General features: G+C 46.0%; 1 protein-coding gene across 6 annotated transcripts in view; it reads left to right on the top strand.

Annotated features, from left to right (window-relative positions):
• Positions 1–14580, top strand: part of LOC135388340 (uncharacterized) — a 74141-nt gene that overhangs the window by 9647 nt on the left and 49914 nt on the right. For all 6 annotated transcript variants that reach the window (XM_064617840.1, XM_064617839.1, XM_064617837.1 and 3 more), the window contains 2 exons: positions 7146–7353; positions 12976–13135. In XM_064617840.1, coding sequence (XP_064473910.1) covers positions 7146–7353; positions 12976–13135 — 368 coding nt within the window. The remainder of the gene's footprint in view (positions 1–7145; positions 7354–12975; positions 13136–14580) is intronic.

Raw genomic sequence — 14580 nt, 5'->3', positions numbered from 1 at the left:
CCTCCTCACTGTTGCTCCAGATAGCTGCGTCGTTTCAACCTTGCTGCCGCTATCAGCAGAAGCATGAAAGAGGGAACTGAAGGGGAGACTCATCGTTTCTTTCCACAGTATTCTACGTTACGTGACGGAGTAATTAACGTGGTCGAGATTTTGCGCAAAGAAAAATTTTCCTCAGCTATTTTTATTGTAGTAAGGTAATGTGTTTAGTGTTGAAAGTGGTTGACAAAACGAAACGCCCTTTCTGTTTCGGACAAGAAAATACACAAAGAAAGACAACAACAAACAAACGACAAAAAAAGTTACGCTGACTTGGCACATTTCAGAGATCTATTCAAAACATTTCTCGCGACTGAAAATCGAACAAGTGCGCGCAAGTCACACCAAAAGTTTGTCGATGACAAGCGCCAGTGACACCCCGAAGTAGAATTTTAAGCCTCTGTTTTGTGACACATTACATGACACACCCGCTGTATCGGCATGTGTGCTATACGTGTAATCGGGATCAGTGAACACAACAACGCTTCGGTTAAAAAACTATTTGTTTCCTATTTCCTCTTTCTATGTATCTGCTGGCTTCTTTTCCAAAATAACCCTGTGTAAATTTGAGCACATATAAACAGACTAGTGCCCGCACTGCGACGACACAACCACTTCATGGTAAAAGGGACGGAAAAGTCGCGTGTCCGAAAAACCCTGGGCCCGTGCGCTTGCAAGCGCTCATTTCGAGGTGCTGCTCCGCTGCATAGAAGAGCACCGACGCTTTCCAACGCCCTGCACATGCAGGGTTCATATCTCTGTTGTGTGCATTTTGTATTTAGGATGCATCTCTCAATCAGAAGGAAAGCTGTTGTCCTCCTCCGCGTCTCAATGGAAAATCTCATTTTTGTACGTCAAGAAAACCACGTGAAAACAAGAGGACATTACGGAACCTGAGGCCATGGGAGGTACACTGTCATACGTGGAGAACACAACAATCTTGTGCGCAGTGATATCATTATCCGTGATGAGAAGTGCATCTTGCGTTAATCCTACAATCTCAGAACAGAACTTCACCGCATAGCACGTTATCCGCAAACCATTGATACGAATGATAGGATTACCCCTTGTGATTCGAAGAGCCAGGGGGCGTATGGCATTTTGGATATATGATAATTGCTATAAAAATGCTTATGTCACCCTATCTCTTCAAATCGGAAGCGATAAGCATATCATTCGTGTCTAGTCGGCGCACAACATGCTATTGGGTGAAGTTCTGTTCTGAGAGAGTAGGCTCCGCGCAGATGGTCACACAGGGAACGAACAGCGTTCATCGACAGTCGGTAAAACTGGCAAAAATCCTCGCTTGGCATTTCAAACGATACTCATGATAAGTGTGGAGTCAGAGGCACAGTATTAAAGGCACGGAAATAAAAGCGGCCGCAACTCTTTCCAACAAACTTCGAAGTTCGCCTCTATCTTTCCTTGAACTTTTCTCGGTGGAAAAAAATGTTGCGCAACGTCATTTTGACGTCACGGGATGCCAAAAGCTGTATTTTTCCTTTCCTTGAACTTTGGTTTGATTGACAACACGGGCGGTCACGTGGGCCAGGGAAACTGTCCAACGGCTGTCTTTCCTCATATCTCCGAATTGTTTACATTGGTGAAATCTGCAAAGACACCATCTCCCCGGGCAGCCAAAACGACATTTTGACGTCATGAAAAGTGCGCGCGTCTCGGTAGCCTTGACCTGAGGTTTGATTGACAGTCAGGAGCGCTCACGTGGGCCACGGAAAGCATCCAATGGTTGCCCTCCCTCCCATTTCTTGAACTTTCTTCGTGTTTCGCGATACGACGAGTCTAGCACCCCAGGAGAACGTAAGCTTTTACGCACTGAATGGCATGTTCGACATGGTTGCGAACTGGAGCAATGTAGTCATTATCGTGCATCTGCTACTCTCAAAGCTGCGCGCTGGACATGAAATTGGAGGCATCAGCAGAATTGGATATTTGTTCTCACTACGGCCTTGAACTCCACAAAGGCCGTTATCAATCAGTACGAGGTCTCTTGGTGAAATCATCCTAATAAGCTGCTGTGCTTTTGCTCAAAGATTCACGTAGCATTAGTAGCACGTGTCATTGTAAAATGGGAAAACTCGTTTCCGTCGTCTATTATTCCAAAGCTAGAATCACGTTCTTTCACATATTTGTTGCCGAACTTAATCACACCTGCTGTGTGCAAATGACATGTGAAAAGTCTTGTCTGATTCCTAGATAAAGGTAGCTGGAGTCGTTTCATTGAGAATCTTGTAAACATTGATATCACACGGCGAACAGCACTAATCCAACGGTGGCTGCGACACCTTTCGCATGGTTTGTAAGGCTGTACAGACATGTTTATCTTCTGAATTTCTGTACGTGTGGCTACAACCTAACAAGAACAAAAAACTAAATTTTAATATTGCGATGTTTTCGCTCTCGTGCGCTTCTTTCCATTCGCAGGAAAATTACGCAAATATGTACACATGGGAGGCCGCTGAACTAGGGACTAGTTTGCATGTCTATCGCTAGCTGCCTCTGCGAAAAACTCAAGCGCAACAGGTCTATACAAAATGCAGAAGGTATAGAGAAGTGCCTTATTATACCCTCAACTGGAAGGTATACCCTCGGAGATTTGTACCTTTCACGTGGTATAGATGTTGATGATGAGGTATAAATATGGTAGTTTAGCCCTGATTTATACCTTCGTTATACCTCTTCTATATATACTTTTTCTTATAAGAGTGCATGTAGTCTTTTTAACATATTAGCTCATAAGTTTGTTTTAATATGTGGTATTCATGGCACCAATTTAGTAATGAGTATAATGCCTTGTGCTAGATGCCTACTCATATAAAATCTGCGTTAGACTCCGGAATCTCGAGCTTGGGCACTTAAGGGGACAACACTACACCAACAAGGGGTATTGGGGTTGTGTCGTCCTTTTTGGTGCCCAAGCTCAGGCTTCCCCAATCATGAATTATAATCCACCGGCTTGCCTCCATCCATGCCGTTCTGGCGTTAGATGTGCTTTCTTCATTCCATTCTGACTTTCCATTTTCTGTATAAGCTACGTTGTTCACCTAAATGCTCAGATCAGTTAGTTCGTCGTGTAAATTAGGAACTTCTAGCATGAACAGCATTACGTTCAAATATGTTGTGGACCATATTATAATATCGTTTCCAGTTTATTCGGACACCGCCGGGAGCAAGTCAAGGGTAACTCAACTACATTCCAGAGTAACTGTAACTGAATTACATTTTGATTTCAGTAACTTTTCCTGTGCCATTTCGTCTTGCGAGAAACTTTGGTCGATACTACGAGGGTGGTTCCATAAGTTTCTGGCCCGACCCACTTTTAATAGGCATAGAGACGAACGAAGTGTATCACTTTTCGACATAGTCACCCTTAACTTTGATGCACTTTTGACACCTTTCAACCAGCATTCTTATACCATTGAAAAAATTGTCAGAAGTTTTGTCAGCAAAATGCTGGAAAACTACCTCTTGCACCTCACTATCGTTTTGAAATCTCCGTCCTCTGAGATCCCTCTTCAAGTTTGAGAACAGGAAGTAGTCACTCGGTGCCAAGTCTGGACTGTAGGGTGGGTGGTGGATTTCTTTGAAGCCGCACTCCTTCAGTGCGGCCTTGGCAACAGAAGCCGTGTGGACAGGGGCATTGTCCTGGAGCAACCGGACACCCCCGCTCAACCTGCCTCTTTTCCTTGATGGCGTCTCGCGGTCGGTGCAGGAGTGAAGCATAATAAGTCGCATTCACTGTGGTGTTCCTCTCTTTGAAGTCGACGAGGAGGATCCCGTGACAATCCAAAAATATTATTGCCATGATCTTCTTTGTGGATTGTGTGACCTTGGCTTTTCTTGGGGGTGCTTCTCCTGGTTTGCGCCATTCCATCGACTCGTTTTTCGAAAGGGGGTCATAGTAGAGCACCATAGTCTCATCCCCTGTGACAATTAACTTCAATATTTCTCTTCGTTCTCCTGACAGAGCTCCAAAAACTCTTTGGCATAGACGACGCGCCGTTGTTTTGAACTGACCAGAGAAGTCGTGGCACCCATCTCGCACTGACCTTTTTCATGTGAAGGCCCTCGCCGATGATGCGAAAAACGGTTGTTTTGGAAAGCCCCAGCCTTTCTGAGATTTCCTTCACCTTCAGACGGCTGTCGCTCAGCACTTCCTCCTCGACAAGAGACAAATTTTCTTGTGTCACCACTTCCACTGGACGACCATCGCGTGGATCACCTTCAATGAAATCTCGCCCCAGTCGAAACTGCTTAGCCCAGTCTTTTAACGTTGTGTACGACGGCGAGGCTTCCCTGTACACGTTGTCCAGTCGCGCTTTAATTTCTTTAGGCGAAAGTCCCTCTTTTGTCAATAATTTTATCACAGCACGGTACTCGATTTTTTCCATTTTAACTGAAGAGTGCACCCTGACTGTTTGAAATGCCGCTCTCCAACCGACAAAAGCATGGGGAGGGTTGAGGGTGGTGCTCCGGCCCTCCAACAGATGGCGCCACGCGTCCTTAATCGCATTTTCAAATTCGCGGGCATTTTCTACATCGGGCCGGAAATTTATGGAACCACCCTCGTACTTACAACCAAAAATTAGATATATGCGACCACACGTAATCCCTTTGAAAGGCTGTAGGGGAGCTTCAGTAGTCATCACGACTGGAATCGCTGAGAGTTTACACTTCTGCTCAAGGTACAAAAACTGCATTGCGAGCAGTCTTCTCTCTGTCAATGGAGCGCCCAATTTGTATCGATAGATACGAATTGGGCATGTTACATGTGTCCACCATATGTTTACGGCTATATAATGACATCCCCGCAAACATCGAACGTTCTCCGTGGTGCAGTTCTTTCGTTGAACCTCACTCTCGGTACCTGATAGAATTTAATTTCATACTAGCTACTCAGGGATCGTGAAATCTTTTCACGGCAGTTAGAGCCTCTACTGTCAGTCTCTTTTTGAGTAGTTGGGTATGCGAAAACAATTTTAGTGTGTCAAAATCATGTGACGAACACGTAGTTGAAATATGAATCGTCGAAAATTGCTATACAGATTAGCCGAAACCCAATTATTGTTTTTTTTTTGCCGTTGTTCTTAGTTAATATATCTTTGTTCTACCTATGTTGAGTTCATAGTCCACATGGTGAATGAATTAGCGCATAGGAATGGCATATACAAGGTGTTTCACGAAAATCCCCGGGCTGAATAATTCGTCAACAGGTGGCGCCATCGAAGAAATTTCTTTTTGGTAAAGATCCTTGGGACATCGACCATGGACTGAGTAGTGAGCGGCTCATTTGCATACGCTCACTAATTAATTACACATGGTATATTTTTTTCTATTTTACTTCGCGCGCTTACGGAACCTCTGTTTTACGCATTGGGACCTTCCGCGGAAAATATTCCAAGGACAAAAACGCATCGACACTTGATTTTTCCCAGTTTTCGGTTTCCCAGTTTCCCAAGTTTCGGTTTACATATTTCTTGCGCAGAGCAGTGTACCAATGCACTCTTTGGATCAGCTATCCGGCTGTCAATTTCGTTTTCAACTGCCTGGCTGACACAAGGGGGTGACGGAAGATAAGAGAGAGTTTTAGTATACCGGATTACAGGCCACCGCACCGTACCGCGGCTACCGATTCACCCCACGAACACCAGCCCGGTTACTTCTCCACATCTCCGTTTTAGTATACCGCACGCTGCTAGCGTACCGGCGCGCCGGTCGCGACCGGATGGATGGGCCCGCCACCTAGCGCTGCAATGTTGTGTGTTAGCTTATATGTACCTGACGCGCTTGCCAATACAGCAATAGATGTAAAAAAAAAAACATTGGTTGAAGGACCAGGTTAAATGAGGCAGGTGCAGGCACCAATATCGAAAGCACTTTTCACATATTAGTGTCACGAATTTACACGATCACGAATGCCGCGAACTGTGAAAGAGTTTTCTGTTGCAACATTCAGCGACGCTGTAACGACGCTGGCTTGGCGAGAACTTCTTGCGGCAGCGCAATATCGTCACGCACTGTAAAACCGAGCGTACAGGCGCTTTCCGCCCGCTGTACTAAAACTCTCTAAGGAACAACTGGAAAAACTGGAAACGCTGAAGGGAAATGATGACCACATTGAACTTCTCATTGAAAGCTTCACAAACTTCAAGCTGTGTTTGTGCTGCTGACTTTGGCAATCAACGTATCAGAGACGGTCTCCTCTTTGTCAACCACACCGGCATAGTTACGGAAGTTACGGTTAATTTCGAACTCTCCGCTGCAATGGCAACGGTGGGGTAGTCGTATTGCGCCAGGGATCACATGGTTCTCTCTTCTGCACCTGGCGACACAAAAGTGCACCTTTTGCGGACATTTCTCGCCCATACGGTTGACGGTGGAGTGAAACAGGTAAGAGGGAGGAGAGAGCCGACGGTGAACATGGGGTAAAACGCGCAAACGATGCGCCATGACTCCCCATTTTTCTTACGATGTATTTTATTTTAAAGCACACAGTTCTGTCCCTCTTACACCGTAGGGGTGCCCTTCAACGTATTTCTGCATAGACGAAGCGTGCTCGGCGAACGCAATGCACGCTGAGCAGATCCTGGCCACACATCACAGCAAACGACAATACACACGTGGCCTTAAAGATGACCGTACCTATGATCGGCGGCGGCCAAACAGTTTGTAAACACATCGTTTGCTGTTTCTCTCCGCCATTTTGAACGTCTTCCGACCTCGGTAATAATTTTTATCCGATTCGCACGTAAGGCCTCGTACTGTTGACCACTTCCAAACATGTGATGACGATCCCGCGTTAAGACGCACTCAGTCGATGCGATGTATACTTGTCTACAAGAGAAATGGGTAACCATATCGCGGAAGAAGCGCCGCATAGCTTACGCTGGCAAACTACGCGTACGTTCATCTCTTGTTTTGCGCCGAAGGCAGTACATCGGCCAGCGGTAAAACGTCGCACGACCTCAAAATGACGTGTAGTATGACGTCAAGCCAGGTTAAGGTGGCATTTTTGCGAAAAGCACACGCTTGAGGATATTTCGTAACATGACGGGTTTGTTAACCCTGTCACCTTCTCTCTTCCGGTGCAGCACGGAATATCCTGGTGTGCGTGATCGGAGACCCATATCTGACCACCGACATTGTAGTTCCACCAGCGGGCCTGTGTACTTTCTACTTCTACCGTCCAGTGGAGACGCCTACACCGTTTGCCCAAACCTCCCCTGGCTGGCAATGGATTCTGTCCCTCGCCAGAGACCACCCTGCTGCCAGCAAGTATGGAGTTGATATCAGTGAAAGGTGGGTGGTGCAGACCCTGTACAGGCAAAGCGGGCTATTCAGACGACATTTTTCATAATCAGTTGGCAAAATGATAAAAAGACGATTACAGAACCATACCACGAATGATCCCCCGTTTTCAGTTTTTACGCTGCTCCTCAGATGGTGTAATGGCGTACAACATCGAAGGGGCAAGTATTGCAGTGATAGATCTCAGTGCCTTCAGAGCTAAGTCGTCCATAGGGAGGAGCGTCTCAAATGAACTTTGTAACACCCTCGGGGGGGGGGGGGCATTGCATTGTATTGATTACTGAGTTTGTACAAACCATAACACAGCGGGCTAGTTTCATTTATAATCGAATGATGCCCGCCGGTCATATTTTTTATTTCTCTCGAAAAAAATATATGTTATCCCACCCACAAAGAGATGCAAAATGTGCCTGACCGCAGGTCTCTGGGACATTTTCTTCTCCGTCCACGACGCTTCGAAGCAACCGGCGCGACTTTTTTCCCAACTTTGTGTTCTTGTATCTCTTGAACCAGATGTCCCATTTGAACGATTTTTTTTGCATGGTGCACGTTCCACCGTGGGCTATTAAATTTATATGGTCAAGACAAAAGTATACGAAAAAAATTCCGAAAACGCAACAGAGAGCCTTTTTACCGCACGTTTGGAAGGTCATGGCCGAGGCCCTGGATCTCCGACTGTGATGTTCTTCGCATGAGCCGAAATATGATTCTTTGCTCTTTCGTGTGACTTTAAATATATTGCTTTATCCTTAGCCATTATCCCGTAACAATGTCGTGAGCACGGAAAGGTAGGGGAAAATTCACATTTTTGCGGCAGTTTTTACCCGAAAAGGACATCTTCAAATTTTCCGATATTTTGTACTAGCATAGCTGAGACAGGACATGCAATAAAAGGTTTGCTTATTTTGGTCCCACAGAGTGCGCATTTTTTTTACAGCCCTATTGGGCAGCGCTCGCACGAGTCAAACACACGTACAAAGAGTGGACTTCTACCCTACCCTCTGTTTTTTTTTTTTTTTTTTTTTGCTTTCTGTGAGGGTGCCGTCATGCCGAGAAAGCCGACTATAGTAATATGCACAGATCACCGTGATGTCCGCAGAGAAGCAAAACTTCGTTGTTTAGGCTTTCCAACCCGGTTAATCCCTTCAAGGTTACGTTCTTGAAGGAAACTGGACGTGGGAACATGGCATTTGTAAATACTCCGGCTTTGCCGAACCGAAGCGCGAGACGTCTATTCTCTTGTAATTTTGTTTTGTTGTTTGCTGGTTTCTTCTACTTGTGAACAAAGACGGAATTTGAAACACTCAGGTGATGTGCCACGATGCCGACAGATCGACTATTCTCTAGAGATCTGGCCTAGGATTTTCCCTCTCCCTCGCGCGCCCCGCCCACCCGGAACGCGCCAATGGGAGGACGCGTGGGCGGAGTCGACTTTCATTGCCATCTGGGGGCAGAGGTGGCAGAGGTTCGAACGTAGACGGAGACGTGCTTTTCGCGATGCTACGTCCACTGGGTCGTTCCATCCACCATGGCCCTGAGTTGGCCCGTGTTCAAGAGATGGCGCTGCTCGATCTGTAGGGACGCGCGTTCGTTGGGACCACGAAAATGGTCGGCGCTAAGTACTGTGTCTGAGCGATGGCCGCGTTTGTTTGTTTGTTTGTTTTTGCTTTTAATGAACGTTTTATGATGTCTTGTTTTTGCTTTTAATAAACGCTTCATGATTGGCGTCTTTGAGCGATGCCCGCGTTTGTTTTTGCTTTTAATGAACGTTTTATGATGGCTTGTTTTTGCTTTTAATAAACGTTTCATGATCGGCGTCCCTGAGCGATGGCCGCGTTTGTTTGTTTGTTTGTTTTTGCTTTTAATGAACGTTTTATGATGGCTTGTTTTTGCTTTTACTAAACGCTTCATGATCGGCGTCTCTGAGCGATGCCCGCGTTTGTTTGTTTGTTTTTGCTTTTAATGAACGTTAAAACAAACAAACAAACAAACGCGGCCATCGCTCAGGGACGCCGACCATGAAACGTTTATTAAAAGCAAAAAACAAGCCATCATAAAACGTTCATTAAAAGCAAAAACAAACGAACAAACAAACGCGTGCATCGCTCAAAGACGCCAATCATGAAGCGTTTATTAAAAGCAAAAACAAGCCATCATAAAACGTTCATTAAAAGCAAAAACAAACAAACAAGCGCGGCCATCGCTCAGGGACGCCGATCATGAAACGTTTATTAAAAGCAAAAACAAGCCATCATAAAACGTTCATTAAAAGCAAAAACAAACAAACAAACAAACGCGGCCATCGCTCAGACACAGTACTTATCGCCGACCATTTTCGTGGTCCCAACGAACGCGCGTCCCTAGGTTCACACAGGGTTCACAGATCGAGCAGCGCCATCTCTGGAACACGGGCCAACTCAGGGCCATGGTGGATGGAACGGCCCAGTGGACGTAGCATCGCGAAAAGCACGTCTCCGTCTACGTTCGAACCTCTGCCCCCAGATGGCAATGAAAGTCGACTCCGCCCACGCGTCCTCCCATTGGCGCGCTCCGGGTGGGCGGGGCGCGCGAGGGAGAGGGAAAATCCTAGGCCAGCCGTAGCCACATCAGAAGTCGACTATACTGCTCGGACTACGCTCAACGACACAAGAAAAAAATACCCTGGAACAAGAACTTCAGGTCGGTATCGTTGATAGGATCAGGGTTGTTGAAGACCACATTGAGCACCTGGGAGGCAGTCCACGTCCAAGACACTGAGGAAATATGTGTGAACTGCTGCAACATTGCTGAGGCAGGGCCTTAAGATGAACAAGATCCTCCGGCTTCAAGTCCTGACGACGGTGACTTCAGTGACGCCACCGAAAGTGTGCAGACTGTGAACAGGAGCATATCAGAGCAAGATATTGGTGTGAGCCCACTGAGGCACCCGTAGCAGACGAAGTAGAAGAAACAGAAGTGGAAGAAACCAGCAAATCGCAAAACAAAATTACAAGAGAATAGACGTCTCGCGCTTCGGTTCGGCAAAGCCGGAGTTTTTACAAATGCCATGTTCCCACGTTCCATTTCCTTCAAGAACGTAATCTTGAAGTGATTAACCGGGTGGGAAGGCCTAAACAACGAACTTTTGCTTGCCTGCGGACATCACAGTGATCTGTGCATATTACTATAGTCGGCTTTCGGCGTGACGGCACCCTCACCGAAAGCAAAAAAAAAAAAGATAAAAGACAGAGGGTGGGTAGAAGTCCACTCTTTGTACATCTGTTTGACCCTTGCGAGCGCCGCCCAATAGGGGTGTGAAAAAAAAATTGCGCACCCTGTGGGACCAAAATAAGCAAACATTTTATTGCATATACTGAAAGATCTAAGTCTCAGCTATGTTAGTACAAAATATCAGAAAATTCGAAGATATCCTTTTTGGGTAAAAACTGACGCGAAAATGGGAATGTTCACCTACCTTGCCGTGTTTAGGGCATTGTTACGGGAGAACGGCTGAAGATAAAGCAATGTATTTAACGTCAAACGAAAGAGCAAAGAATTATCTTTCTGCTCATGGAAGAACATCACAGTCGGAGATCCAGGGCTTCGGCCATGACCTTCCAAACGTGCGGTAAAAAGGCTCACTGTTGCGTTTTCGGGATTTTTTTTTTCGTATACTTTTCTCTTGACCATATAAATTTAATAGCCCACGGTGAAACGTGCACCATCCACTCTGTGAGCTAAAAACATTTCGTTCAAATGATACATCTGGTTCAAGAGAAAATTGGAAAAAATTTAAGCCGCGAAATCGCGTCGGTTGCTTCGAAGCGCCGTGGACGGAGAAGGAAATATCGCAGAGACCTGCGGTCAGGCACCTCTTGCATCTCTTTGTGGGTGGGATAACATATATTTCTTTCGAGAAAAATAAAAAATGTGACCGGCGGGCATCATTCGATTATAACTGAAACTACCCTGCGGTTTACCCAGAATTTCGGCGTTGTGGGGGTTGTCAGGCTCCGCAATGGGTTGTATTTACCTGTTTTTGACAAAATGCTGTGCAATCTCACAAAATGTGGGGGAATCTCCCAGATTTTAGAGGGAGGTGTTAGGGGGGTGTAGGGGGGTCTGGACAAATCACTGCCATAACACCCAAACTACTCTAAACGATAATGATGAGAGGATTAAGAGCAACTTTTATTAGAAACCATTTTAATAAAGGTGCTCCTAACCGTCTTCTAATACGGGAGACAAATTTCAGTTGGATATGAAAAAAAGTTCTCTAATTCTGATGGCCCCCACCAATATTATGCATAATTTGTTCGGGTTATTGATTAAGATCGTATCACCACTAATTATTGATTGATATCTGATCTTGTAATGCCGTTACGGGAAACAGCGTGCTAGCCAGTCCATGTGTATTTTCATAGGCTTGTCCAAATGGACGCTATCTCTTCTTGCCGCACTAGTCATGCAGTGAACACACAGGAGTCTACATGATATGGACTTTACGATACGAACTGTGTGGGAAGTAACGGTCATCCAATTATTTTTAGCTTGCTTTCCAATACGACAGAACAGATGATATGATGACCAGACGATATCAAGAACCCGCGTTTCCGTGTGCAATCATGAGAAGAGGTTTAATGATGTTTCAATATTCACTGAGTATCTGTGTGTTGTCCCCGCCTTTCAGTTTTCCTACATCATCATGAAGTAACAGCTTGCCTGCCACCAATATCTGCTCGCATTTCATAGGAATCGCCGGAATTACGTCCCAAAATATGCTATGGCTCGTGGCCGCCGCTGCAGGTGCCTAGGGGTGCAGGTGCCCTTTGCTTTCTCCACATAAGGTTATTGTATGCTCGATGCTCGTGCTCCCGCCCGTAGGCTTCTCGACGGCAACATTGGGTGTGTTAAGCAGGGCTCGAGTGTTTCATACTCCACTCAGATCACTTGGGGCTTGAAGCGTGACATGTTTTCCGTTGAGCGCGCGATCCACCAGATATAAGTGGCTGGCGCTGGCAGAAAAGTAATTTTTATGTTACCGAATTCTCCCATTTCGAGAAACTATTTTTTACTCACTTCCACGCGGACGTCGGCAGTTATACGCGGGTCATACAGGGCTTCAATGCGAGCTGCATTAAAATCCTTGCCTTGACCTACCTTTGCCCTCTGTATTTTGCTTCCAAGCGTATCATTCGAGCTAATTAGAAGTGCTTTTCTGGCACTCTAGCCGTTTGTCCCTGGTGCACCAAGCAGTCACCTTAATAGAAAATAGCTACTATGGTGTCTCTTAAAAATTTCTATAGTCTATACGTCCCATCTGCTATTGCGAGAAAATATCCTAGAAATCGATGTCGTCCAAACAGAACCACCACACCTTCAGTCTGTGCACAGCATGAGCAGAAAACAGGAAGCAGAGTTCACTGAGAGAGCAGTGTAATGCACCACAGCTGTTCCAGGTGTGTCATGCTCCCCATTTGGGTGCGCCAAGGGATGAACGGTTACTTAAGGCACCCATTGATGTGCATAATTCTGGTGGAGTAAAGACGAGAGTACGGGGATCTGCTCTCGGGACAAGTTCGACGGAAACCAGCTTACCGCACCTCGAGGGCTAATCCAGTTTTACCTCTCCAGGTATGTCAACCTTTGGAACACACATCTCTTAAACCAGGCAGACAGGAATGTAATTAGTACATACAAGTCGTCCGGAGTTGTCAGCTGCTCAGTTTTGGACACGACGCTTGCATGCGATCGAACAGATGATGCCACAACGAACATCATCAAAGTCCTCAAGGCGAGTACAGCATCATCATTATTCGCAAAACGTTTGTATGTTCAGTGCAGTCATACGACAGAATGGCTCGAAAATGCGCCGCAGCTGGTACCGCAAAGCAGGAGACAAGCAGTGTATATTTTCCGTGTATATTTTTGCATCGATATTTTCAGCGTTGTTTAACGCGTTTGTTACGTGTAAATTGGGGATAACAAGCTATTCATGGGACAGGGTATTGTTATGGCGAATTCGTGTAGCCATTTCCCGGCCATTTTGCCAGGTTTTGAGCACTTGTGTTCGCTTGGTTAAAACTTGGCAAGGGACCTGCCAGCTAGCACTTTTTTATTGGTGGCATTTTTATTGGCAGCGCGATGCTCCACTGTATCCGGTGTCGTCACATCCGCAGAGTTGGAGGGCCCGTATTGGGTCTGATTGGCCTGCACTATACGGTCCACATGCCGAAGTTAATATGGGTTAGCAGACGACGGAACCGGAACACGAGCGACCACGATGCCCCTTGGTATCCAATCGACTAAGACCCGGTTTCACCAACGCCGATTAACATTTGAACCGAGATTAATGGTCCCTTAGCTTAAATTTAACGCTTAATTCTGCTTCATTAAGGCGGAATCACTTCTGCTCAAGACAATAGAGAAAGTTTGTTCGCACACCGCTCAGAAACTGCGTAAAATGTCGTAAAAACAAAAGCACTGGCGTGTTCTCCTTGCTTTACCCTCGTCAATGACACATTTTGTAGAATTCCAGGACTATCCGTTGGTATGTATTGAGCCCGAATTCACAAACATTTTAGTGTGCGACACTCTATCGAGATGGCAGCACATGTTCCAGACGGCGCCAAACATTTATTAAAGGACAACGGAAACGAAATTTGTCCATTGCAAAAACGGGACCGAACAAGGCGTAAATATTATGTAAAATTATGGTGCCACTAGTATTTTGCCAGTACGCTGTGCGGATGGCCATATTTCTGACGATTACGAGAGCGCTGGGCCGCCCACTCGACACGATCGCCCATGGAGCGCGCCAAGCATTGCGGGAAAATCTGAGGAGCGAGTGACGTCAAATATCTCTCGCGCTCCATGTGCGGCTGCACGGTACAAACACGGCGAATTCTGAATAACGCCTGAAGATGTTTGATTCGGAGATCTCGTGGAAGTCTGAAGACAATATATCCTATGAGAGATGGGTTCGTACATGCTTCTTCGTCTTCGTCCTTTCCCCGTAGCAGGAATTAGACGTACGCCGAAACACCAAATGAAATGAAGCGAAATGAAAGTCAGGAACTCCAACAGGAGAGCTAACGTGCGTCACTTCCGTGGTCTGCTACGGCGGCGCGGCGACGCTCACCAGGGGCTCAGAGTGCTCCACGGCCGAATTTTATATCGCGATTGTGGCGGCGTTTCAACTAATATACGCAAATCTAAGTCGAATTCCGGATTGTTTTG

This window comes from Ornithodoros turicata, chromosome 3 (genome assembly GCF_037126465.1).
Source record: "Ornithodoros turicata isolate Travis chromosome 3, ASM3712646v1, whole genome shotgun sequence".
Classification (NCBI taxonomy): domain Eukaryota; kingdom Metazoa; phylum Arthropoda; class Arachnida; order Ixodida; family Argasidae; genus Ornithodoros; species Ornithodoros turicata.
The sequence above is the reverse complement of the archived record's forward strand: the minus strand, read 5'-3'. Positions and strand labels throughout refer to the sequence as shown.